The sequence below is a fragment of the Oncorhynchus keta genome, chromosome 12 (assembly GCF_023373465.1).
Source record: "Oncorhynchus keta strain PuntledgeMale-10-30-2019 chromosome 12, Oket_V2, whole genome shotgun sequence".
NCBI lineage: Eukaryota > Metazoa > Chordata > Actinopteri > Salmoniformes > Salmonidae > Oncorhynchus > Oncorhynchus keta.
The window spans coordinates 46540242-46567313 of NC_068432.1; the positions used below are offsets into that span (position 1 = coordinate 46540242).

Sequence of the window (27072 nt, forward strand, 5' to 3'; positions counted from 1 at the left end):
GTGAATACTATATACAGTATACTCTGCTAATAGTGAATACTGTATACAATACACTCTGCGAATAGTGAATACTGTATACACCACTCTGCTAATAGTGAATACTGTATACACCACTCTGTTAATAGTGAATACTGTATACAGTATACTCTGCTAATAGTGAATACTGTATACAATACACTCTGCGAATAGTGAATACTGTATACACCACTCTGCTAATAGTGAATACTGTATACACCACTCTGCTAATAGTGAATACTGTATACAGTATACTCTGCTAATAGTGAATACGGTATACACCACTCTGCTAATAGTGAATACTGTATACACCACTCTGCTAATAGTGAATACTGTATACAGTATACTCTGCTAATAGTGAATACTGTATACAGTATACTCTGCTAATAGTGAATACTGTATACAGTACACTCTGCGAATAGTGAATACTGTATACACCACTCTGCTAATAGTGAATACGGTATACAGTACACTCTTCTAATAGTGAATACTGTATACAGTATACTCTGCTAATAGTGAATACTGTATACAGTATACTCTGCTAATAGTGAATACTCTATACACCACTCTGCTAATAGTGAATACTGTATACAGTATACTCTGCTAATAGTGAATACTGTATACAGTATACTCTGCTAATAGTGAATACTGTATACAGTACACTCTGCGAATAGTGAATACTGTATACACCACTCTGCTAATAGTGAATACGGTATACAGTACACTCTGCTAATAGTGAATACTGTATACAGTATACTCTGCTAATTGTGAATGCTGTATACAGTATACTCTGCTAATAGTGAATACTCTATACACCACTCTGCTAATAGTGAATACTGTATACAGTACACTCTGCGAATAGTGAATATTGTATACAGTATACTCTACTAATAGTGAATACTGTATACAGTACACTCTGCTAATAGTGAATACTGTATACACCACTCTGTTAATAGTGAATACTGTATAGAGTATACTCTGCTAATAGTGAATACTGTATACACCACTCTGTTAATAGTGCATACTGTATACAGTATACTCTGCTAATAGTGTATACTGTATACAGTACACTCTGCTAATAGTGAATACTGTATACACCACTCTGTTAATAGTGAATACTGTATACAGTATGCTCTGTTAATAGTGAATACTGTATACAGTATACTCTGCTAATGGTGACTACTGTATACACCATTCTGTTAATAGTGAATACTGTATACACCACTCTGTTAATAGTGCATACTGTATACAGTATACTCTACTAATAGTGAATACTGTATACACCTCTCTGTTAATAGTGAATACTGTATACAGTATACTCTGTTAATAGTGAATACTGTATACAGTATACTCTGTTAATAGTGAATACTGTGTACACCACTCTGTTAATAGTGAATACTGTATACACCACTCTGCTAATAGTGAATATTGTATACAGTATACTCTGCTAATAGTGAATACTGTATACAGTATACTCTGCTAATAATGTATACTGTATAAACCACTCTGTTAATAGTGAATAATGTATACACCACTCTGCTAATAGTGAATACTGTATACACCACTCTGCTAATAGTGAATACTGTATACACCACTCTGTTAATAGTGAATACTGTATAGAGTACACTCTGCTAATAGTGAATACTGTATACACCACTCTGTTAATAGTGAATACTGTATAGAGTACACTCTGCTAATAGTGAATACTGTATAGAGTACACTCTGCTAATAGTGAATACTGTATACAGTATACTCTGCTAAAAGTGAATACTGTATACAGTACACTCTGCTAATAGTGAATACTGTATACACCACTCTGTTAATAGTGAATATTGTATAAACCACTCTGTTAATAGTGAATAATGTATACACCACTCCGCTAATAGTGAATACTGTATACACCACTCTGTTAATAGTGAATACTGTATAGAGTACACTCTGCTAATAGTGAATACTGTATACAGTATACTCTGCTAATAGTGAATACTGTATACACCACTCTGCTAATAGTGAATACTGTATACAGTATGCTCTGTTAATAGTGAATACTGTATACACCACTCTGCTAATAGTGAATACTGTATACAGTATGCTCTGTTAATAGTGAATACTGTATACAGTATACTCTGCTAATGGTGAATACTGTATACACCATTCTGTTAATAGTGAATACTGTATACACCACTCTGTTAATAGTGCATACTGTATACAGTATACTCTGTTAATAGTGAATACTGTATACAGTATACTCTGTTAATAGTGAATACTGTATACACCACTCTGCTAATAGTGAATACTGTATACAGTATACTCTGTTAATAGTGAATACTGTATACACCACTCTGCTGATAGTGAATACTGTATAGTGATCAATCGCTGACAGTCCTGCACAGATTATCACTATATGCGAAGTACACTGTATTACAGTTTATCAAAAAGCACCTAAGTATCCATATAATGATATAACGACTATATGAATTTGAAATGAAGTATACAATACTCTGTTTTTGTGTGTAAATCGTCACAGTTGTTTGTGGTGGACTACAGTGCTATATGAGGTATTTATGGATTCATATACTGTATTTTTATGTTCTGTGAACTCTCTAAAAGACTCTGGGTTGAGGTCAGTGATAAAGATAAAATATTGGATGGAGTTTGAAACAAACACAAGCATTGAACCAAACAATTCAACTAACTGTAACATGGAGTTTAGTTACATTTGTTAAATGTTGAATAAAGTATAAATAAAACAATTAAGAATATGTATTTATCAGTTTGCCTTATTTCATCTATTCACAACCACTGTGTGTTTGCGTGTTTGCCATAGAAGGGTTATAGAACCTCTCCCTATGGCTGTGACTGGTGAACTCAAGGGTACACTCAATATGGCTGACCTGGTAGAGGATTTCCATTCTAGAGATTATATTTCTATGGTTAGCCTGCTTTCTCACAGTACAAGATTAGTATGTGACAGGCGAGCCGACTGAGAGATGACGAGCAGCAGACGATCGATAAGAGGTCCTGTTTAGAAGACTTACCACCATCATCCAATACCATTACAATAAATCCTATCTGTCATACTGTTGTCAGGAAGAGGAGAAGTTAAGCTCTGAACAGGAGAGAGGGAGGGGAAGATCAGCCCATTACTGGGGTGGGAGGGAGGGAGGGACGGGAAGATCAGCCCATTACTGGAGTGGGAGGGAGGGAGGGAGGGAGGGAGGGAGGGAGGGAGGGACGGGAAGATCAGCCCATTACTGGAGTGGGTGGGAGGGAGGGAGGGAGGGAGGGAGGGAGGGAGGGAGGGAGGGAGGGAGGGGAGGGAGGGAGGGAGGGAGGGAGGGAGGGAGGGAGGGAGGGGAGGGAGGGAGGGAGGGAGGGAAGATCAGCCCATTACTGGGGAGGGAGGGAGGGACAGGAAGATCAGCCCATTACTGGGGAGGGAGGGAGGGTGAATATTCTATACACCACATATGCCCCTTCTGCCCACCCCATGCCCCCCACCCTGTGATCGAGATATATATCAGATGCTCAACATGCTCTGCTCACACCTACTGTGATGGTTCAGGCCTAAACCACACAAATAGCAACACTAGACACTATGGAACACAAAGCTTTTACTATCTCATCCTGGAATATACAAGATCTGAGGTGATCTGCCTTTGGCCTAAAGAGCAGGAGCCCAGACGTCATCAAATAAATTGGAAATACAGACATTGTCTTCCTACAAGAAACATGGTATAGAGGAGAGGTACCCACTAGTTGCACTCTAGGTTACAGAGAGCTGGTTGTCCCATCCACCAAACTACCAGGTGTGAAACAGGGAGGAGACTCAGGGGGTATGCTAATTTGGTATAGAACAGACCTAACCCACTATCAAATGAGTCAAAACAGGAACATTTTACATCTGGCTAGAAATTAATAAGGAAATTATCTCAACAGAGAAAAATTTCCTCATGTGTGCTACCTATATCCCTCCAATGGAAGCACCATACGATGACAGCTTCTCCATCCTGGAGGGGGATATCAACCATTTCCAGGCCCAGGAACATGTACTATTCTGTGGTGACCTAAATGCCAGAACTGGACAAGAACCTGACACTCTCAGCACACAGGGGGACAAACACCTATCTGGATGTGACAGCATTCCCTCCCCCATATGCCCCCCTAGACACAACTACGACAACATAGCCAACAAAAATAGGTCACAACTCCTGCAGCTTTGTCAGGCGCTGGGAATGTACATATTCAATGGTAGGCTTTGAGGGGACTCCTATGGTAGGTACACCTATAGCTCATCTCTTGGCAGTAGTACTGTAGATTACTTTATCACTGACCTCAACCCAGAGTCTCTCAGAGTGTTCACAGTCAGTCCACTGACACCCCTATCAGATCACAGCAAAATCACACTCTACTTAAACAGAGCTGTGGTCAATCCAAGCCAAAGGAACTGAATAATGTTAAGAAATGCTATAGATGGAAGGAAAGTGTGGAAATCTAGCAAAAAACTATTAGGCAACAACAAATTCAATCCCTTCTAGACAATTTCCTGGACAAAATGTTTCACTGTAATAGTGAAGGTGTAAACATAGCAGTAGAAAACCTAAACAGTATATTTGATCTCTCAGCTTCCCTATCAAATCAAACCATTTAAAGCAGGCAACCTAAGAAAATTAACAACAATAACAAATGGTTTGATTAAGAATGCAAAAACCTAAGAAAGAAATTGAGAAGCCTATCCAACCAAAAACATAGAGACCCAGATAACCTGAGCCTTCACTATGGTGAATCACTAAAACAATACAGAAATACACTATGGAAACAGAAGGAACAGCATGTCAGAAATCAGCTCAATGTAATTAAAGAATCCATAGAATCTAACCACTTCTGGGAAAATTGGAAAACTCTAAATCAACAACAACACAGAGTTATCTATCCAAAACGGAGATGTATGGATAAACACTTATCCAATCTTTTTGGCTATATAAACAAACATCAAAAGCATATACATGATAAAATACAAATCTTAGTATCAGCTATTAAAGACTACAAGATCCCACTAGATTCTCCAATTAAATTGAATGAACTACAGGACTAAATACAACCCCTCCAACCCAAAAAGGCCACAAATTCCAATTGACAATACTTAATACAATACTTTAACATCATTCTCAGCTCTGGCATATTCTCCAATATTTGGAACCAAGGACTGATCACCCCAATCCACAAAAGTGGAGACCAATTTGACCCCCAATAACTACCGTGGGATATGCGTCAACAGCAACCTTGGAAAAACCCTCTGCATTATCATTAACAGCAGACTTGTACATTTCCTCAGCGAAAACAATGTACTGAGCAAACATATTGGCTTTTTACCAAATGACCGTACGACAGAACACATATTCACCCTGCATACCTTAACTGACAAACAAACAAACCAAAACAAAGGCAAAGTCTTCTAATGCTTTGTTGATTTACAAAAAGCCTTTTGACACAATTTGGCATGAGCGCATGCTATACAAATTGATGGGAGGTGGCGTTGGGGGAAAGACATAGGACATTATAAAATCCATGTTTTTATTTTTTTTATTTTACCTTTATTTTCTCATTGAGATAACATCTCTTTTCCAAGAGAGACCTGGTCCAATAGCAGCAGAGGGAACAACGTTTCCATGTACACAAACAATAAGTGTACGGATAAAATAGGCAAAAAGCATTTCTTTCTACAGGGCCGGGGGGTGAGACAAGGATGCAGCTTAAGCCCCACCCCTCTTCAACATATATATCAATGAATTTGAGAGAGGGCACTAGAAAAGTCTGCAGCACCTGGCCTCACCCTACTAGAATCTGAAGTCAAATGTCTACTGATGATCTGGTTCTTCTGTCCGCAACCAAGGAGGGCCTACAGCAGCACCTAGATCTTCTGCACAGATTCTGTCAGACCTGACCAAATCTCAGTAAGACAAAAATAATGGTGTTCCAAAAAAGGTCCAGTTGCCAGGACCACGAATACAAATTCTATCTAGACACCGTTGCCCTAGAGCACACAAAAAACAATACATTCCTCTGCCTAAACATCAGCGCCACAGGTAACTTCCACAAAGCTGTGAACGATCTGAGAGACAAGGCAAGAAGGGCATTCTATGCCATCAAAAGGAACATAAAATTTGACATACCAATTAGGTTCTGTCTAAAAATACTTGAATCAGTTATAGAACCCATTGCCCTTTATGGTTGTGAGGTCTGGGGTCCGCTCACCAACCAATATTTCACAAAATGGGGCAAACACAAAATTGAAGCTGCATGCAGAATTATTCAAAAATATACTCAGTGTATTCTTTTAGAGCTTTTGTGAGTGTAAAGTTTACTGTTCATTTTTTATTGTTTATTATCTATTTCACTTTCTTTGGCAATGTTAACATATGTTTCCCATACCAATAAAGCCCTTAAATTGAGTGAATTTGATAGAGGCTTTTCCACCACCAACGCCAGTCTCAGCATGGTCTTAAGGCAACATATCCTCATTACATCAGCTCAGAGACACGGTGGGTGCTGAAGGAAATGGGACAGAAGGCAGTGACAGTCCCCAAAGACACTAGTTGTTGTTTGTGTGTGTGTGCGTGCGTGCGTGCGTGCGTGCGTGTGTGTCTGTGTGTGTGCGTGTGTGCGCGTGTGTGTGTGTGTGTGTGTGTGTGTGTGTGTGTGTGTGTGTGTGTGTGTGTGTGTGTGTGTGTGTGTGTGTGTGTGTGTGTGTGTGTGTAGTCAGTGCCAAACACATCTTAATCACCAGAGACTCAAGATGATGTAAATAAGATGTTTCATACTCTTCATGTGGTTTTAACAAGGTGATTCTCACACAAAACAAAGAGAAACACACTTGATTCATCAAAATATCATCCAAGTTTTATTGAAAATGAAATACAAAACCATCATTAGTAAGTTATGGTACAGTACTTCTCTAAAATGGTAGTCTCATTGTTACCCGGCATTAGTCACTCGTCAGAGCTTTAACGTTTATATATGAATTAGCCAGTATCTGATTTGATTCTGTTGTCAGTTCTGTTGCCATAGAGATGTGTATTTTCTACAGCCTTCTGCCACTAAACAACCCGAGAGTCAAAAGGCCAACTGTACACTTCAACAACACTCTCTAAATCAAATCTCATTTTTTGGGTCACATTCACATATTTATCTGATGTTATTGCAGGTGTAGTGAAATGCTTGTAACAGCGTCCTCTAAAGTCCCTGTAAACATGGTTACAGTTATCCGGTCTCCAGGGTAGGTTCGGTCACAAACTTAAGTGACAGTTGTAAACCTGGAATGCGTTATTAAGTAGACACGAAATGTAAGCGATGACTCGCTGAAGAGGTACTACTTGATCTTGTTCAATAAGAAAGCTTGTTTCTGTCCGTTTTCCATTTCAGAACACATTTTCCTCCTACCTACTTCCTCAATATGACCCTGGCCTGCATTTTGAGCGAAACCTAGTGTGTGTTTGGAGCCTGCGGGGTTGGTCTCCGTGACTCCTGTCACAGCAGAGGCCCAAGCCAATTAACATGCGCCCTAGAGATTGAACCTGCTCAGTGCTGATGACCTAGCAGGAGAATGACTGAGGCTGGATGCATTATACAGATACAAAGACACACCCACACAGAGATAGCCATGTAATACATAGCTAATGTTTGGGGTAATACAACAGTATTACTTCATTTGGTCAGGAGAAGTTATGTCAAGTTCATGAATGTAGACTAGAGATTGAACCTGCTCCGTGCTGATGCCCCCACAGGGGACTGGACAGGCAGATGCATCCCTCTACACAGCACACATAGCTAATGTTAGCTAATATTGGGTATTACTTCACCATTTGGTTATGTCCATGAATGTAGAGGGAAATTGTTATGAAAATAGGTTATGGGGTTCAATGGGGGGGGGGGACTGGAGGCATCATAGATACAGATACACATAGCTAGCTAGCTAGCTAATAATCATGACTGTCTACTGGACATGAGCTATTACATACAGTATATCCACTGAAAACCTATATCAATGCAACATAAACGTAAAGTGTTGGTCCAATGTTTCCTGAGCGGAAATAAAAGATCCCAGAAATGTTCTGTACACACAAAAAGCTTATTTCTCATTCCTGTTAGAGAGCATTTCTCCTTTGATAAGATAATCCATCCACCTGACAGGTGTGGCATATCAAGAAGCTGATTAAACAGCATGATCATTACACAGGTGAACCTTGTGCTAGGGACAATAAAAGCCACTCTAAAATGTGCAGTTTTGTCACACAACATAATACCACAGATGTCTCAGGTTTTGATGTGCTATTGATGTGCAATTGTCATGCTGACTGCAGGAATGTCCAGAACTGTTTCCAGAGGATTGAATGTTAAATTCTCTACCATAAGCCGCATCCAACATCGTTTTTAGAGAATTTGGCAGTACGTCCAACCAGCCTCACAACTGCAGACCATGTGTATGGCGTCAAGTTGTAAACAGAGTGCCCATGGTGGAGGTGGGGTTATGGTAATGTATGAGCAGGTGTAAATTACAGACAACCAACAATTGCATTTTATCAATGGCAATTTGAATGCACAGAAATACTGTGATGTGATCCTGAGGCCCATTCTTTTAAGGTATCTGTGACCAACAGATGCAGATCTATATTTCCAGTTATGTGAAATCCATAGATTAGGGCCTAATGAATTTATTTCAATTTATTGTTTTCCTCATATGAACCTTATTGAACGTTGTGTTTATATTTTTGTTCACTAGATATTAATTACTTTGGTCAAGAAGACAAGTTCCAGCTTGTCCTTCACTCAAATCCAGATAGCAGATGTTCTGAAAGAGCTACAAAACCTGGACCCGTATAAATCAGCTGGGCTAGACAATCTGGACCCTCTCTTTCTAAAATTATCCGCCGCCATTGTTGCAACCCCTATTACTAGCCTGTTCAACCTCTCTTTCGTATCGTCTGAGATCTCTAAAGATTGGAAAGCTGCCGGTGGTCATCCCCCTCTTCAAAGGGGGTAACACTCAAACTGTTATAGACCTACAGTATATCCATCCTGCCCTGCCTCTCAAACATCTTCGAAACAGATCACTGACCATTTCGAATCCCACTGTACCTTCTCCGCTGTGCAATCCGGTTTCCGAGCCGGTCACAGGTGCACCTCAGCCACGCTCAAGGTACTAAACGATATCATAACCGCCATTGATAAAAGACAGTACTGTGCAGCCGTCTTCATCGACCTGGCCAAGGCTTTCGACTCTGTCAATCACCACATTCTTATCAGGAGACTCAATAGTCTTGGTTTCTCAAATGACCGCCTCGCCTATTTATCCAACTACTTCGCAAACAGAGTCCAGTGTGTCAAATCGGAGGGCCTGTTGTCTGGACCTCTGGCAGTCTCTATGGGGGTACCACAGGGTTGAATTCTCGGGCCGACTCTTTTCTCTGTATATATCAATGATGTCGCTCTTGCTGTGGGTGATTCCCTGATCCGCCTCTACGCAGATGACACCATTTTGTATACATCTGGCCCTTCTTTGGACACTGTGTTAACAAACCTCCAAACGAGCTTCGATGCCATACAACACTCCTTCCGTGGCCACCAACTGCTCTTAAATGCTAGTAAAACCAAATGCATGCTTTTCAACCATACATTGCACGCACCGGCAACCCCGACTAGCATCACCCTAGACAGTTCTGACCTAGAATATGTGGACAACTACAAATACCTAGGTGTCTGGCTAGACTGTAAACTCTCCTTCCAGACTCATATCAAACATCTCCAATCCAAAATCAAATCTAGAATCGGTTTTCTATTTCACAACAAAGCCTCATTCACTCACGCCGCCAAACTTACCCTAGTAAAACTGACTATCCTACCGATCCTCGACTTCGGCGATGTCATCTACAAAATAGCTTCCAATACTCTACTCAGGAAACTGGATGCAGTCTATCACAGTGCCATCTGTTTTGTTACCAAACCCCCTTATACCACCCACCACTGCGACTTGTGTGCTCTAGTCGCCAGACCCACTGGCTCCAGGTCATCTCCAAGTCTATGCTAGGTAAAGCTCTGCCTTATCTCAGCTCACTGGGCACGATCACAACACCCACCCGAAGCACGCGCTCCAGCAGGTATATCTCACTGGTCATCCCCAAAGCCAACACCTCATTTGGCCGCCTTTCCTTCCAGTTCTCTGCTGCCAGTGACTGTAACTAATTGCAAAAATCGCTGAAGCTGTAGACTTATATTTCCCTCACTAACTTTAAACATCAGCTATGTGAGCAGCTAACAGATCGCTGCAGCTGTACATAGTCCATCTGTAAATAGCCCCCCAATCTACCTACCTCATCCCCATATTGTTTTAGTTTTACTTTTCTGCTCTTTTGCCAACCAGTATTTCTACTTGCACATCATCATCTGCTCATTTATCACTCCAGTGTTAATCTGCTAAATTGTAATTACTTCGCTACTATGGCCTATTTATTGCCTACCTCCTCCCATCATTTGCACACACTGTATATAAACTAGATTTTTTTCTATTGTGTTATTGACTGTACACTTGTTTATTCCATGTGTAACTCTGTGTTGTTGTTTGTGTCGCACTGCTTTGCTTTATCTTGGCCAGGTCGCAGTTGTAAATGAGAACTTGTTCTCAACTAGCCTACCTGGTTAAATAAAGGTGAAATAAAAAATAAAATAAAAAAGTAATCTCATGTCAATGAATGTAGACTAGCGATTGAACCTGCTCAGGGCTGATGCCCTCACAGGGAAGGCAGATAAGATGGCTACACCCACTCACACCACGCTAACAGCAAGCTAATCATGACTCACTACTAAACATGTGGTACAGTATATCGAGGTATTCACCATTTGGTGAAGACATGTCATCTTATATCCATGAACGTAGAGCCCTCGCAAGGGACTGCCAACAGGGGCTGAAGGCATCACACAGATAGATACACACTCCACAGCTAGCTATGTTAGACACAGCTGAGCTAAAACAAGAGTTACCATTTGGTAACACCATTCATTTATTTGGGTAACAGACATATACAACAAATTGTACAATGTGGACCCAGAGGGTATCACCTAAAAGTGCAATAATCTCATGTCCATGAATGTAGAGTGGAGTAAAAATGTCATGAAAAAATAGGTAGTATATTGATTTTAAATGTGATTCGAGTGAGGAGGAACAGAGTGTGTGAACCAACTGTACAAACTACAGAAAATAATAGTGTCTCATCAATCAGAACCAATAGGGTCTCATCAATCAAAACCAATAGTGTCTCATCAATCAAAACCAATAGGGTCTCATCAATCATAACCAATAGGGTCTCATCAATCAAAACCAATAGGGTCTCATCAATCAAAACCAATAGTGTCTCATCAATCAAAACCAATAGGGTCTCATCAATCAAAACCAATAGGGTCTCATCAATCAAAACCAATAGGGTCTCATCAATCATAACCAATAGGGTCTCATAAATAAAAACCAATAGGGTCTCATCAATCATAACCAATAGGGTCTCATCAATCAAAACCAATAGTGTCTCATCAATCAAAACCAATAGTGTCTCATTAATCAAAACCAATAGTGTCTCATCAATCAAACCCAATAGTGTCTCATCAATCAAAACCAATAGTGTCTCATCAATCAAAACCAATAGTGTCTCATCAATCATAACCAATAGGGTCTCATCAATCAAAACCAATAGTGTCTCATCAATCAAAACCAATAGGGTCTCATCAATCATAACCAGTAGTGTCTCATCAATTATGCAGATTTCCCTTTTTGTCCGATTACCACTTCAAGTCAAAACATCGCCAAACATTCCAATAGTGTGCAGGTGCTTTAAAACATTATTACTAGTAAATTGTGGTTATCCATAGATCCAGTAAAATACTTTTCTAACACAAAAAGAGGCACCTGAATCTAAAATATCAAGACATAGCTTTACTATTGTAACTGCCCTGTTTGGCGTAGTCCATATCCTGAGACGACAGAGACTCAAATGAAGTAGGAGCCCTACTGCTCTCCTTAACGTCACTACCAGCCTTAGGAAGTCTCTTGATATTCTTGGAGAAGGTTAATAGTATTGTTTAAATAATGTCTCCACTGGAGACTGGTGTCTGACACCTTGATTCATATATGAGGGAACATGTGTCAGAAAGTCTTACTGGAAAAACTGTTGCCGAAGAACATAAGTCACTTGGTCATCGTTTTCCAATGCGCTGAAAGCCCTCCCTACCCTGCCTCACACCCTCCCGAGTCCCTAGAGGCGCCCTAAGTGAGAAGAGAGTGAAAAATAGCGGGCATACATGCTCATATCACTATTTCATATGGAGGCGTTAGGGCCGTGCAAACTCCACCCATCCCCACTACTAACAATGCAATGCTAGCTAGCAAATGAAGACTGTGGTGCTGCAGGTCTTTGAAGAGAGTAATGATCCACATTTAAAACATTTCAAAACCCTGCAAGATTTTCAAGGGAGCCTGAGACATTCTTTGCGGCCCTATAAAAGCCACAGGTCGATCTGAGAGACTGTCAGCACAACAGCAAGGTGGGCCAGCCAGCAAAGGGAGAGAACACCAGAAGAGGCCTTCCTGTTTAGTGGAACTGGAACTATACTCAAGAACAAACAAATCATCTGATTCTAGAAGACACTTTGTAACACACTGAGAACCAAACATGAGAGGATCTTCCTATTCCCAGAAATCCCAGTCCCTGCAGGTGAGTGGGGCACGCAGCAGTATGCGAGTTCAGAGCCCCTCTCCCTCCCGGTGCCGTGGATCCTCGTACAACAACCGTGGACGCTCAGGATACCAGGACGGCCACGTGTCCTCGGCCGTGGAGTTGGGCACAGAGATACACCAGGTCCATGCCAACGAGAAGGAGGAGATGCAGGAGCTAAACGTGAGGTTTGCAGGCTACATCGAGAAAGTCCAGGCCCTTGAACAGAGGAACGCCCTGCTGATGGCCGAGCTGGCTGCGCTACAGGGCCGCTTCAAGGGAGGCCCCACCGGCATCGGAGAAGAGTACAACCTCAAGTTCAAGGAGATGAGGGAGCTGATCGAAGCCTTGACCAATGAGAAGGGAGCTGCTGATATTGAGAGGGGATACATTGAGGAGGAGGTGGAGGTGTGGAGAATGAAACTGGAAGAGGAGCTGGCACTGAAAGGTAGGGTCTCACACTGTCTGGGAAGTGGGGAGATTGGCTGAAACAAATCATATAGATTCACGTCATTGTTATATAGACATAAACAGTTGTTGGAGAGGGTATGATGTACGTTTGTTTGTATGAAAAATGGAACCAGATATTTTCCTCCGATGTATAATCACATTTGATTAGTGTGTATACAGGCTTATCATACACCCCATCAAATACAATTGATGCCAATACTTTATAGAGTACTAACATCACTGCTGTCATGTTTCCAACTCATCCACTCTCTATTTGTCCGTCTCCAGAGGAGGCAGAGATGATCCTGAGGGAATTCCGTCAAGACGTTGACAATGCCACTCTGCAGAAGGCTGAGCTCGAGAAGAGTGTCGAACAGCTGGTGGCCGAGATTGAGTTCCTCAAGAAGTTGCATGACGAGGAAGTTGCCGACCTCATGAAGCAGATCGAGGACTCCAAGGTGACCGCGGAAGTCGACGGTGACCGCCCCGACCTCGCCGCCTACCTCCGCAACATGCGAGCCGAGATTGAGACTGTGGCGGCCAAGAACGTCCAGGAAGCGGAGAAGTGGTACAAGGGCAAGTTTGAAACCCTCAAAGAAGTCGCCGGCAAGAAAGAAGAGCAGATGAAGTCCATGAAAGAAGAGATCACCACCTTCCACAACCAGGTGACAGACCTCCAGAACCAGATCGACGGGCTGAGGGCGAGAAACGCAGCCCTGGAGCAGCAGCTGGAGGACATGGAGATGGCCCACATGGATAAGGTTGGAGGCCTGGAGGGCATCATTGCTCAGCTGGAGCACCAGCTCTGCGAGACCAAGATGGAGATGGGCAAGTACCTGGCCGACTACCAAGAGCTGCTGCACATCAAGCTGAAGCTGGACGCTGAAATCGCCGTCTACAGGAAGCTGCTGGAGGGAGAGGAGAGCAGGCTGGGGATCTCTGCAGGGAAACAACCAGAAGCTTAAGGTGTGTTGGTTAATGGTCATCATGGATGGGCAACAGCTCCCCTAGTAGGGCATGAGTCATGTCAGATTGGAAGGAACTGTTGGGGAAACATTAATACAAGTTTCTTTAGCGCTCATCAAAGTGTGAGGCTTACAGAAACGTGGTGATATCAGAAAATAATTACCAAGTCAAATGTACAAAATCACTGATCGTACTGCTTGCAAGCAGAGCACCGTTGACACTTAAAATAGAGCAACTTTTATTCCCATTGTTTAGGTGTCTAAATATCATTCCAGACAGAGGAGCGCTTCAGATCAAAAGGTAGACTCCCAGATCATTCCTAAATTGTTCTGTTTACTTTCTGTCTATGCTCCCTGTGTTTTTGACCCTCTATACGTACCATGTTTCTCTCCTCCCCTGTAGGAGCTGTCACAGAGGACCACCTCAATGTCCTGCAGTGTGGAGACTCACCAGCTGCCAGACGGTCTGCCTGAGCACTCCACGTTCTCCCCTACCACCAAGCTTGTCAACTCCCCCTACCTTCACTCCTCTGTTCCACCTACCCGCCCACCCTATCAGCCCCCACCCTCTTTCTGCCCCTACACACTGTCAACCCCTAGCACATTCCATTACACCTTCCCAACCAGCCCACCCGTCAACCTCCCACCACCTCCTCCCAGTCCTGCCTGCCCCTGTCAACCCCCCACCACCTCCTCCCAACCAGCCCACCCCTGTCAGCCCCCACCACCCCCTCCTCCCAACCAGCCCGCCCCTGTCAGCCCCCCACCACCTCCTCCCAACCAGCCCACCCCTGTCAGCCCCCCACCACCCCCTCCTCCCAACCAGCCCGCCCCTGTCAGCCCTTGTCATGTCACGCTGTGCTACCGTATGGTTAACTCGTCAAAACAACACATCACTTTTATTTCAAATGTCATTTAAACCCCCTTTACCCCACCTATTTTCATGTTATGTAACATAACTGAAGACGTTCACATAAATGTATACCATGTACTACTTAATAAACAAAGCTTGACTTGAGTGCATTACAGCTGCTGTGGTTTGTTTCTGGTAATAATTGCACATCTCTAAACATTGTCAATCTAAAATGACTGAGTTTGTTAGAGAAGTAGAAGTTCTTATCCACCTTGTATTAGAATATCATCAATACAAATAGAATGTTTATGACTTTCAACAGATGCATACTTTTATTTGCAAATGTGCATGGTAAGATAAGTCAACGCGAAGGCTATTGGGACAAAGGAAGAACATTTGCATTACATTTCAAGTACAACAAATAGATACTGCATACCCTGGCCTTGACCCATGGTGGTGAAAGGAGTTGACACTCAAAATGGAAGACATATTTTCATGATAGGATGTGTCAGTGACAAGAGTCAATAACATCAAAGCCATAAGCAAAACCACTGGTTAGAACCAAGCGACTCGACCAACACAAACAGTGCCTTGCAAAAGTATTCAGACACCTTGGATTTCTTCACATTTTATTGTGTTACAAAGTGCTATTAAAATGTATGTATTTTTTGTATTTTATATAATCCACATAAAATACTCTAATGTCAAAGTGGAAGAAATTATAAAAAATATTAATAGAATCACTTCAATCAGTGGCGATGAAGGGAACGAGACAGGTTAAAGAAGGATTTTTAAGCCTTGCGACAACTGAGACATGGATTATGTATGTGTGCCATTCAGAGGGCGAATAGGCAAGACAAAAGATTTAAGTGCCTTTGAACGGGGTACGATAGTACGGGCTAGGTGCACTGGTGTGAGACTGTCAACAACTGCAACTCTGCTGGGTTTTTCACGCTCAACAGTTTCCCATATGTATCTAGAATGGTCCACCACCCAAAGGACATCCAGCCAACTGGACACAACTGTGGAAAGCATTGGAGTCAACATCGGCCAGCATCCCTGTGGAACGCTTTCAACACCTTGTAGAGTCCATGCCCCGACAAATTGAGGCTATTCTGAGGGGAAATGGGGTGCAACTATTTTAGTTAGGGATTTATCAAAAATAAATTACATCCATTTTAATCCCACTTTGTAACTAAATTAATTCAATTTTAATCCCATTTTGTAACAGATTTAAATCCATTTTAATCCCACTTTGTAACTAAATTAAATCCATTTTAATCCCATTTTGTAACAAATTTAAATCCATTTTAATCCCATTTTGTAACAGATTTAAATCCATTTTAATCCCATTTTTGTAACAGATTTAAATTCATTTTAATCCCACTTTGTAACTAAATTAAATCCATTTTAATCCCATTTTGTAACAGATTTAAATCCATTTTAATCCCATTTTGTAACGGAATGAAATCCATTTTAATCCCATTTTGTAACAGATTTAAATCCATTTTAATCCCATTTTGTAACTAAATTAAATCCATTTGAATCCCACTTCAGTTATGAATAGGTCAATGTCTGTCATTCCTCCTCCTCCTCCTCCTCCTCTTCAGTTGTGATTAGGTCAGTGTCTTCTGTTCCTCTTCCTCCTCCTCCTCTTCGGTTGTGATTAGGTCAGTGTCTGCTGTTTCTCCTCCTCTTTGGTTGTGAATAGGTCAGTGTCTGCTGTTTCTCCTCCTCTTTGGTTGTGATTAGGTCAGTGTCTGCTGTTTCTCCTCCTCTTCGGTTGTGATTAGGTCAGTGTCTGCTGTTCCTCCTCCTCTTCGGTTGTGATTAGGTCAGTGTCTGCTGTTCCTCCTCCTCCTCTTCGGTTGTGATTAGGTCAGTGTCTGCTGTTCCTCCTCCTCTTCGGTTGTGATTAGGTCAGTGTCTGCTGTTCCTCCTCCTCCTCCTCTTCGGTTGTGATTAGGTCAGTGTCTGCTGTTCCTCCTCCTCCTCCTCTTCGGTTGTGATTAGGTCAGTGTCTGCTGTTCCTCCTCCTCCTCCTCTTCGGTTGTGATTAGGTCAGTGTCTGCTGTTCCTCCTCCTCCTCCTCCTCTTTCGGTTGTGATTAGGTCAGTGTCTGCTGTTCCTCCTCCTCTTTGGTTGTGATTAGGTCAGTGTCTGCTGTTCCTCCTCCTCCTCTTCGGTTGTGATTAGGTCAGTGTCTGCTGTTCCTCCTCCTCCTCTTCGGTTGTGATTAGGTCAGTGTCTGCTGTTCCTCCTCCTCTTCGGTTGTGATTAGGTCAGTGTCTGCTGGTCCTCCTCCTCTTCGGTTGTGATTAGGTCAGTGTCTGCTGTTTCTCCTCCTCCTCTTCGGTTGTGATTAGGTCAGTGTCTGCTGTTTCTCCTCATCCTCTTCGGTTGTGATTAGGTCAGTGTCTGCTGTTTCTCCTCCTCTTCGGTTGTGAATAGGTCAGTGTCTGCTGTTTCTCCTCATCCTCTTCGGTTGTGATTAGGTCAGTGTCTGCTGTTTCTCCTCCTCCTCTTTGGTTGTGATTAGGTCAGTGTCTGCTGTTTCTCCTCCTCTTCGGTTGTGAATAGGTCAGTGTCTGCTGTTCCTCCTCCTCCTCTTCGGTTGTGATTAGGTCAGTGTCTTCTGTTCCTCCTCCTCCTCCTCCTCTTCAGTTGTGATTAGGTCAGTGTCTGCTCCTCCTCCTCTTCGGTTGTGATTAGGTCAGTGTCTGCTGTTCCTCCTCCTCCTCCTCCTCTTCGGTTGTGATTAGGTCAGTGTCTGCTGTTCCTCCTCCTCCTCCTCTTCGGTTGTGATTAGGTCAGTGTCTGCTGTTCCTCCTCCTCTTCGGCTGTTCCTCCTCCTCCTCCTCTTCGGTTGTGATTAGGTCAGTGTCTGCTGTTCCTCCTCCTCCTCCTCTTCAGTGTGATTAGGTCAGTGTCTGCTGTTCCTCCTCCTCTTTCGGTTGTGATTAGGTCAGTGTCTGCTGTTCCTCCTCCTCCTCCTCTTCGGTTGTGATTAGGTCAGTGTCTGCTGTTCCTCCTCCTCTTCGGTTGTGATTAGGTCAGTGTCTGCTGTTCCTCCTCCTCCTCCTCTTCGGTTGTGATTAGGTCAGTGTCTGCTGTTTCTCCTCCTCTTTGGTTGTGATTAGGTCAGTGTCTGCTGTTTCTCCTCCTCTTTGGTTGTGATTAGGTCAGTGTCTGCTGTTTCTCCTCCTCTTCGGTTGTGATTAGGTCAGTGTCTGCTGTTCCTCCTCCTCCTCTTCAGTTGTGATTAGGTCAGTGTCTGCTGTTCCTCCTCCTCTTCGGTTGTGATTAGGTCAGTGTCTGCTGTTCCTCCTCCTCCTCCTCTTCGGTTGTGATTAGGTCAGTGTCTGCTGTTCCTCCTCCTCTTCGGTTGTGATTAGGTCAGTGTCTGCTGTTCCTCCTCCTCCTCTTCGGTTGTGATTAGGTCAGTGTCTGCTGTTTCTCCTCCTCTTTGGTTGTGATTAGGTCAGTGTCTGCTGTTTCTCCTCCTCTTTGGTTGTGATTAGGTCAGTGTCTGCAGTTCCTCCTCCTCCTCTTCGGTTGTGATTAGGTCAGTGTCTGCTGTTTCTCCTCCTCCTCTTCGGTTGTGATTAGGTCAGTGTCTGCTGTTCCTCCTCCTCCTCTTCGGTTGTGATTAGGTCAGTGTCTGCTGTTTCTCCTCCTCCTCTTCGGTTGTGATTAGGTCAGTGTCTGCTGTTTCTCCTCCTCCTCTTTGGTTGTGATTAGGTCAGTGTCTGCTGTTTCTCCTCCTCCTCTTCGGTTGTGATTAGGTCAGTGTCTGCTGTTTCTCCTCCTCCTCTTCGGTTGTGATTAGGTCAGTGTCTGCTGTTCCTCCTCCTCCTCTTCAGTTGTGATTAGGTCAGTGTCTGCTGTTTCTCCTCCTCCTCTTCGGTTGTGATTAGGTCAGTGTCTGCTGTTTCTCCTCCTCCTCTTTGGTTGTGATTAGGTCAGTGTCTGCTGTTCCTCCTCCTCCTCTTCAGTTGTGATTAGGTCAGTGTCTGCTGTTTCTCCTACTCTTTGGTTGTGATTAGGTCAGTGTCTCCTCCTCCTCCTCCTCTTCAGTTGGGAATAGGTCAGTGTCTCCTCCTCCTCCTCCTCTTCAGTTGGGAATAGGTCAGTGTCTCCTCCTCCTCCTCCTCTTCAGTTGGGAATAGGTCAGTGTCTCCTCATCCTCCTCCTCTTCAGTTGGGAATAAGTCTTTTTTCTGCTGTTCCTCCTCCTCTTCAGAGTCTTCCACTCTCCCTCCTGAGTGGCCAGACTGCCAAACAGCTCCTTCACCTTCCTCTTCGCATCCCTACACACACACAAAAAAACATCAGGTCATTTCTACAGGGAAAAGTGTATTTTGCAGTGTGCAGACCTGGAATCAAATAGTAGTTCAAATAGTTTTGCTGTGTTTAATTGAGCCTGGCTGCCTGGAACCAATTAAAAAGTGCAAACCCTAGCCAGACCAAATCAAATGCTTTATAAAAAATAAATAAATAAATGTAGTAACTTTTAGATTGATTATGTCATGACTCCGACCGAAGGTGGCTCCCCTTCCCGTTCGGGTGGCGCTCGGCGCTCGTCGCCGGCCTACTAGCTGCCACTGATTCTTTCCTCCCCCTCCTTATGTGTTTATTGAGTAAACCTGTTTTGAGTTGGTTATAATTAGTGAGGCTTTATTAGTCAGCCGGCCCGCCTGGTTCTTTGTGCGGAATTGATTATTGTAACCCTGGTGTTTGCATTTGATGTACGTGTTCGTGCTAGACTGTTTTCGTTCCCTCTGTCTGGGGCATTTTGTTTGAGCACCCGAAAGTGGGGTGACCGTAGTTCACCGTGTGTGCGTTAAAGAAGCACTTTACTGAACTCTGCTTTCCTGCGCCTGATTTCACCCTCACGACACCCAGGACCTTACAGATTAAGAGAGAAGAGGTTGTCCTACAGACCTGCCCATGACCTCGCTGAGTTTCTCTGGGGCCAGGAAGTGGGTGTCTTTACAGATCTCTGTCAGAGCTTCCTTTAACTCCTTCTTATACTTGTGGTTCAACCTCTCCTTCTCCCTCTCCTCCTTCATGTTCCCTTGCTTCTTCCCATAGTCCAGTCTAGAGAGAAAAAATGAAGAATCGAGAGAAAGTACAAAATGAATGCCATGTAAAAAATGTAATTCGAATGTTAAAAGATTTACAGCTAAGTGAAGGTAACACACTAAAGAGGAAATAGTTCCACTACCTAAATCTTCAAGGAGTAATTTTTTACAATTAACTCAAATCAACTCTCTCTCACACTTCTATATTTTTTCTACTATCTTTGGTGCGAGCATCATGGGTTAAGAGAGGAATATCATCCTTCTCTATCCCAATCTTCAGAAAGCCATGCTATACAAATGACTGAATTCAGAGGTCTTACTCACTTCTACAATCTTTGGTGTGAGCAGTTTAAGAGGAATGGGTTTCTTCTTCTCTAAGACCAAGGAGGATGTGATGTCTTGGAGCCAGATATGGCCCCAAGGACTTTCCCATGATCCTCTTGGGATAACAGAAACACAAAGTACAAGGTTATATTACAACTGTCTAATATGAGTTAAATCAGTCAGCCAATGTCCACAGATAAAAGGTTGTGTAGAGGAAAACCTCCTATACCAAAACATGTGGACTTGCAATCATTGACAACTAGTGGTGAAATAGTCTTCATTTCAGTGAGGGTGAGCTGTGAATAAGCATCTTTCTGGTCTGCGTGACCTCTGGTGAAGGTCATTTATCTGCTGATTGACCACTATTCCCATTTGGTGATGGACAAAAACAAGGACTCACTGTAGTGGCAGACTGGGGAACTAAGGGGTAGCCCGGAGTTGGGATCAATTCCATTTCAAGTCAGTCATTTCAGGAAGTAAATTGAAATTCCAATTCTCCTTATTGAAATTGACCCTGGCCATAGTGTTACATACAGGGTCACTAAGGTGACCACTGCTTCTTTTTAGCAAACAAACTTTTTTATTTTTCTATGCTCGATTTTGGACACTAATTTAGCGTCAAAAAGCAACATTTGCCCAGGGCTTGCTGACAATGCAGTTCCACTCACCTGTAAGGCTGTAGGGCACGTTTTGACAGGACGGTGTTTGGAGAGCAGTATGCTAATTGGCTGGAAGATGTGGCTACAGGAAGTGAGTTCTCTGTAGAGTGAGGAGCAGCACTACAGCAGGTCAAGTGGCCAAAGACAGCCTATGGAGAGGACAGACAGTGGGACATCATTAGGACAGAATACAAGTACACACTGATTTAGTGACCATTTCAACAAACAGGCACATACACACGAGAATTAACGGAAAAACACACTCGGACACACTCACTCATACACACAGAAAACATACACACTTCTCTCTCTCTCGCCCGGGGGAGGAGTGTGTGAATGCAGTCCACTACCCTACAGGGTCATACTGACTCTAATCTCTTGAGGCTGATTCCTAGCAGCTAACACAGTGTTGATAATTACCACAGGGCTGACACTTCACACACACTCCGTCTATTCACTCAGCATAGCCCTGCATCGGCCTTTGTAAGCCCCACCAGAATCTAGACAGTTAGGATATGACCGCACACCAAGTGGCTATAGGTATAAATGGTTTATGAGTATCATTACTGCTCAAATAATCTAACTAGGGCTGTGACAGTCATGGGTCTCCTCTCCTTTGCTCCTGACTGCCACGACATGGGTGCTGTTTTTACTAAGGAATTGGGTACATGTATTTAATGATACTCATTTGCTCCAAAACAGAGAGCAACAAAGTTCCATCACGTAAAGATTGCATGTTGCCACGGAAACAGACTCAACAGAACATTGGCTGAAGCTGTCTTCAGTCAGCTGTTTGTTCCACAACACCATTCTAAAACTGGCTAGACTGTTTGGCCTCCTGAGTGGCGCAGCAGTTTAAGGCACTGTATCGCAGTGCTTGAGGCGTCACTACAGACCCGGGTTCGATTCCAGGCTGTGGGGAGACCTATGAGGTGGCGCACAATTGGCCTATCATCGTCCGGGTTAGAGGGGGTTTTGGCATGTGTGATTTCCTTGTCCTATCGCACTCCAACGACTCCTTGTGGCGGACCAGGTTCCTGCACGCCGACCTCGGTCGCCAGCTGGACGATGTGTCCTTCAACACATTGGTGCGGCTGGTTTCTGGGTTAAGCGAGCAGTGTGTCAAGAAGCAGCGTGGTTTGGCTGGGTCGTGTTTCGGAGGAAGCGTGGCTCCCGAGTTTCAGCGATGGGACAAGACTGTGACCTACCATTTGGATATCACAAAATTGGGGAGGGAAAAAAAGTAAAAAATACGTGAAAAAAAGGTTAGATGTGAAGCATTCTGACTTTTACTTTATTTGTCAACTTGAAAATTAAGTTCATTAAAACGATTATTTTATTTTCATGGTGGTGTATCTCCATAATCACCTGTTGTATTCGGGGCAGGTGACAAATAAAATGTGATTTGACAATCGTCAGTTACACAATTATACAATTACCGTGCCAGCCCTACAACTAACAGCAGCACATATCTTGATGACAAGGATGACAGAATAGCACTAGTTCATCCACGTCAACCCTCTTCACTCCTCCTACAATACAAATGCATCCCAAATGGCACCCTGTTCTCTAATGGCCCTGATCAAAAGTAGTGCACTACATAGGGAATAGGGTGCACCGTACATCGTCCCACTCAACAACTTCAGAGGAGGGGTGTACTTGAATTTGACACCCCATTACTAAACCTATAATTCAGAATGAGGGCTAGGATAATGGCAGAGAAGGTCCTGGCACATTCATAGGATATGGCTTATTAGCTACACTGCTTCAGTCCCTCTCACGCTCCCTCCCTCCTCACTCCTCCCTCCCTCCCTCCCCCTCTCCCTCCCTCCCTCCCTCCTCCCTCCCTCCCTCCCTCCCCCACTCCCTTCCTCCCTCGCTCCCTCCCTCCCTCCCACCCTCCTCCCACCACTCACTCGCTCGCTCCCTCCCTCCCTCCCTCCCTCCCTCCCTCGCTCCTCCCTCGCTCGCTCACTCCCCCTCTCCCCTCGCTCCTCCTCCCTCCCTCCCTCCGCCTACCACCAGATCACTGCTGACCAATTGTAATTATCCCATTGCCCACACTCACTGCCTGCCTGATCTTGGTCTCGTCTCTGAAGACACACATCCCAATTTGTTCCCTACCCCTTAACATTGGGCCTAACCATTCAACATGGAGATCTAAAACGTTCTGGATAGGTAGAATCAGTGGAGCTGTGTATCTGAACGGTCTGGATAGGTAGAATCGGTGTAGAGGTGGAGCTGTGTATCTGAACGGTCCGCCTGTAGAGGTGGAGCTGTGTACAAAGGTAGAATCCAGATCTGGATAGGTAGAATGTGAAGGTGGAGAAATCTGGAGGTAGACACTGCTGACTAATTCTGACCAATTGTAATTATCCCATTGCCCACACTCACTGTGCCTGACTGCCTGCCTGATCTTGGTCTCGTCTCTGAAGACACACATCCCAATTTGTTCCCTACCCCTTAACATTGGGCCTAACCATTCAACATGGAGATCTAAAACGTTCTGGATAGGTAGAATCAGTGGAGCTGTGTATCTGAACGGTCTGGATAGGTAGAATCGGTGTAGAGGTGGAGCTGTGTATCTGAACGGTCTGGATAGGTAGAATCAGTGTAGAGGTGGAGCTGTGTATCTGAACGGTCTGGATAGGTAGAATCGGTGTAGAGGTGGAGCTGTGTATCTGAACGGTCTGGATATGTAGAGGTGGAGCTGTGTATCTGAACGGTCTGGATAGGTAGAATCAGTGTAGCTGTGTATCTGAACGGTCTGGATAGGTAGAATCAGTGTTCCACCTTACAGATCTGCTCTCTCAGTCTCACCTGCAGTGATCTGTACCCAGATCAGTGGTGAAGGTGAGCTGCAGCGTGGCAGACAGAGGCAGGCTGTGGGTCTGACAGCACCAGCGGGTCACTGCCCTTCCAGCTCTGCCTGAAGGGCTGCACCACTGAGTAACCTGGAGAGAAGGAGAATGACACAGCAGCCTGTCATGCCTGGGGCTCAGACCAAGGGGATCGGCCTTAGCATTTTAAAATTAAAACAGACAGGGCTTTGATGAGACAAAGGACTCCTCATGATTAACATTTGATTTTACTTCCTGAATTGAATGATTTGAAATTAAATTGACCCCAACCCTGCAGTCTACCCAGCCACCGGGCCTTCAGTACCGTAGTAGCATAATCAGCCACACCCGCTGTGATGTCAGTTTACATGCCAATCCACACTGCTGTGTGTAGTCTGCATAATATGTGCTGCTATGCAACTCAGTCAGCCACGTAGGCATGGTCCCTCTCACTCTCAGAGATCCATTGTTATCATCACATCTGTGACATCAGAGCAGTAGAACACTGCTCTTCCACTGTGGTCCTAATGAACACATAAATAACCAACCTATGACAGCCTGACTGTCTCTATTGCAATTGCCTCACTGTGTCTGCCAGCCACCGTCTAATACTGCAGAGTGCTGTAGAGTGCAGTCAGGACACCATGGCACTAGCAGTGCCCGGTGAAATAGTTTCACAGCTATGCCAAGCCGTCATCAGCAGAATTTAAGCTATGCTAGATGTGAAGATCTCAATGTCGGTTCATGTTGATAGACTTAGTGGACTTCAGTTTGTAGCGATGTTTGAATAATATAATACATGCCATTAAGCAGACACTTTTTTCCAAAGCGACTAACAGTCATGCTTGCATACATTGTATGTATGGGTGGTACGGGGGAATCGAACCGACTACTGGCGTTAGAAGCACCATGCTCTACCAACTGAGCTACAAACAACCGCTAATTAAATAACGCAGATTTCAGCAATCGTTTGCTCCAGAAATGAATGTGCTACATATGATGGCATCCAACCCTGGTATTAGACTGCTAACCTGGGTCATGTTCAGTAGGAACCAAATGGAAGCAAAGAGGCTGAAAGGAGGAGGGACCTAATTGAATTTGTCCAATAAGAAAGGCTTGAATAGGACCAAGTGAGTTGCTGAGAAGATAGGGCAATAACTCATGAAGTTAGAGAGACAGTACCATCGTTACCTGTAGAGGTCTCGTCTGGCACGGTCAGTTGCAGTACACCCAGCAGGAAGTTGAGGTTCTGTCCTGAGCTCATCTTGGAGAAGGAGGTACTCTACAGTCAGGCAGCACAGCACCCCAGGCCTGGTGTCACATCCTTTAGGCAGAAATTATGACAAACATTCACAGACACAACACACTAGGCTTGGACGATATACCGGTTGAATCTAAAACCGAATATTGGCCCCTTGATAAAGGGCTACTTGCTGTTGTGTTCGATGGTGATCACTCGAGTCTGCAAGTGTTTTAGACAAAATGAGCATTAAGACGATGTGCAGTCGACGTCCCAACTCACTTATCAATATAACAAAATAGCATGACTCAACTTGCTACGAAACCTGGGTACAGGGGACCTGGGGCAGCCACAGACGTTACTCCGATAGACAGTGAGAACGTTGAAAAACCAACATATATTTCTCTACAAAATATGTGATAGTATATCAGTCGCCAGTGATTTCACCAGCTGGTTTGAGCTTGTTGTATGTAGGCTGTCTGCTGATAGTTAGCTTCACTGACAAACACAAGGATGGAATTTTAGATAGCTAGCTTAGGTCGGATGTTAGGCACTGAACTGATGAACAGCATGTAGCTTGTCACTTATTTACAATCGTTTGACAGCTTGCTGATGTTGTAGACATGTTCCCAGCAGTTAGTCCGTACCAAAACACCAATCACTACATTGTAACATTGGGTCAGCTAAACACACAGCAACAGACTCGCTGCTGTACTGACTCGGGACAGAGCAGGCTATGATGAAATAATGTTACTACATACAGTAGCTAGTTTATGGAAGGAGCATTGTATTTAGTGTTGCATTAGCTCCGTTAGCTGGTTGGTTATCTTCTCTTTGGTTTCATATGAAGTCACAGGCTCAGGTTTAGAGCTAAAGCTTAGCTAGTTAATAATGGACAGTTTTCGTGTAACTTACATGATCAAACTTAACAACAACAAAAAACATGAAACTCCTTACCTATATGTAACAAAGACAAATTCAAAATAAAACTTCAAATAATTTAAAGATATCTTGATTTATTCTGACTTATTTTTGAGGCCGTCGTTGTTGTGACTGTTGTTGTGACTGTTGTGGTGACTGTTGTAGTGACTGTTGTTGCTAGGTAATATATTAAAACTAAATGGGAAGATGTTGCTGCCAAGGGCGCCGAGTCAATAAGAGGCTTCCAAGGGGCTCAGCGGAGCCCTAGAGGACTCACCAACTAGCGTTTGAGATTGACTCGTCAATGTGCAAAGTGTTTGTTTTGACACTCATCCTGGGGTATTTAGACATACCGACTGTATGATTTTCAATACCTTAAAAATATATATATATAACTATCTAAAATGCGCCAAATAAATTATATGGAGCCCAGCTATGATTTGGTTTGCTAACTTGCTAGCTAAGTGGCTAGATGTCAAGATCAAGTTTCTTGGTTACAGCAGAGACAATCAATCCCCCCCTGGATCAAGATCCATGTTGTTTAAATTGTTTTGTTTTGTGCATCTCTTGTGTGAACTTCAGGTAATACCGAATACCCCATTATGGTACAGCAACTGTAAAAAACCCCTAGCACACACACACACACTAGTGAAATGACTAGTCAAAAATCACAACTTTGCTAACGTACTAAAAAGAGGCAAACATACACATATGCAGATCAGATGGGCGTAATAATACAAACATAAATATGAAAAACAATGTCTATCTCCTACTACTCGATGACCTTTGACACTTCTGGTCTTTTCTCCAACTGTCATCATTAGCTTCATCTTGCTAGCCAGGGAAGTGATACCACCAATTATCTGTGTTGGGGAAGGCTCTGATGTTCTCCGGCCTGTTCACATAACCACAAACTCATTAAGCTGTTGGAGTGTGGATGTTACATAAGAATACAACTTCCTTTCAT

The 27072-nt window shown here is 43.5% G+C and overlaps 1 protein-coding gene, 2 long non-coding RNA genes and 1 pseudogene across 3 annotated transcripts; 2 read left to right on the forward strand and 2 right to left on the reverse strand.

The window, feature by feature from the left end:
* Nucleotides 1–918: 918 nt before the first annotated feature.
* On the reverse strand, nt 919–2779 carry LOC127906409 (uncharacterized). Its single transcript, XR_008061256.1, has 2 exons — nt 1394–2779; nt 919–1299 (listed from the first exon to the last, which is right to left on the reverse strand). It is a non-coding gene; the product is annotated as an uncharacterized LOC127906409 (long non-coding RNA).
* Nucleotides 2780–12573: 9794 nt separating this feature from the next.
* On the forward strand, nt 12574–14866 carry LOC118373156 (vimentin). The gene is made up of 4 exons (XM_035759219.2): nt 12574–13218; nt 13509–14186; nt 14442–14486; nt 14589–14866. The coding sequence occupies exons 1-2, from the start codon at nt 12729–12731 to the stop codon at nt 14183–14185; spliced, it is 1167 nt and encodes a 388-aa protein (XP_035615112.1). The 5' UTR covers nt 12574–12728; the 3' UTR covers nt 14186; nt 14442–14486; nt 14589–14866.
* Nucleotides 14867–16590: 1724 nt separating this feature from the next.
* On the forward strand, nt 16591–18926 carry LOC127906538 (uncharacterized). Its single transcript, XR_008061797.1, has 4 exons — nt 16591–17098; nt 17279–17404; nt 17578–17662; nt 18305–18926. It is a non-coding gene; the product is annotated as an uncharacterized LOC127906538 (long non-coding RNA).
* A 1-nt stretch (nt 18927) lies between these two features.
* Nucleotides 18928–23547, reverse strand: LOC118373157 (nucleolar protein 14-like; annotated as a pseudogene).
* Nucleotides 23548–27072: the final 3525 nt, after the last annotated feature.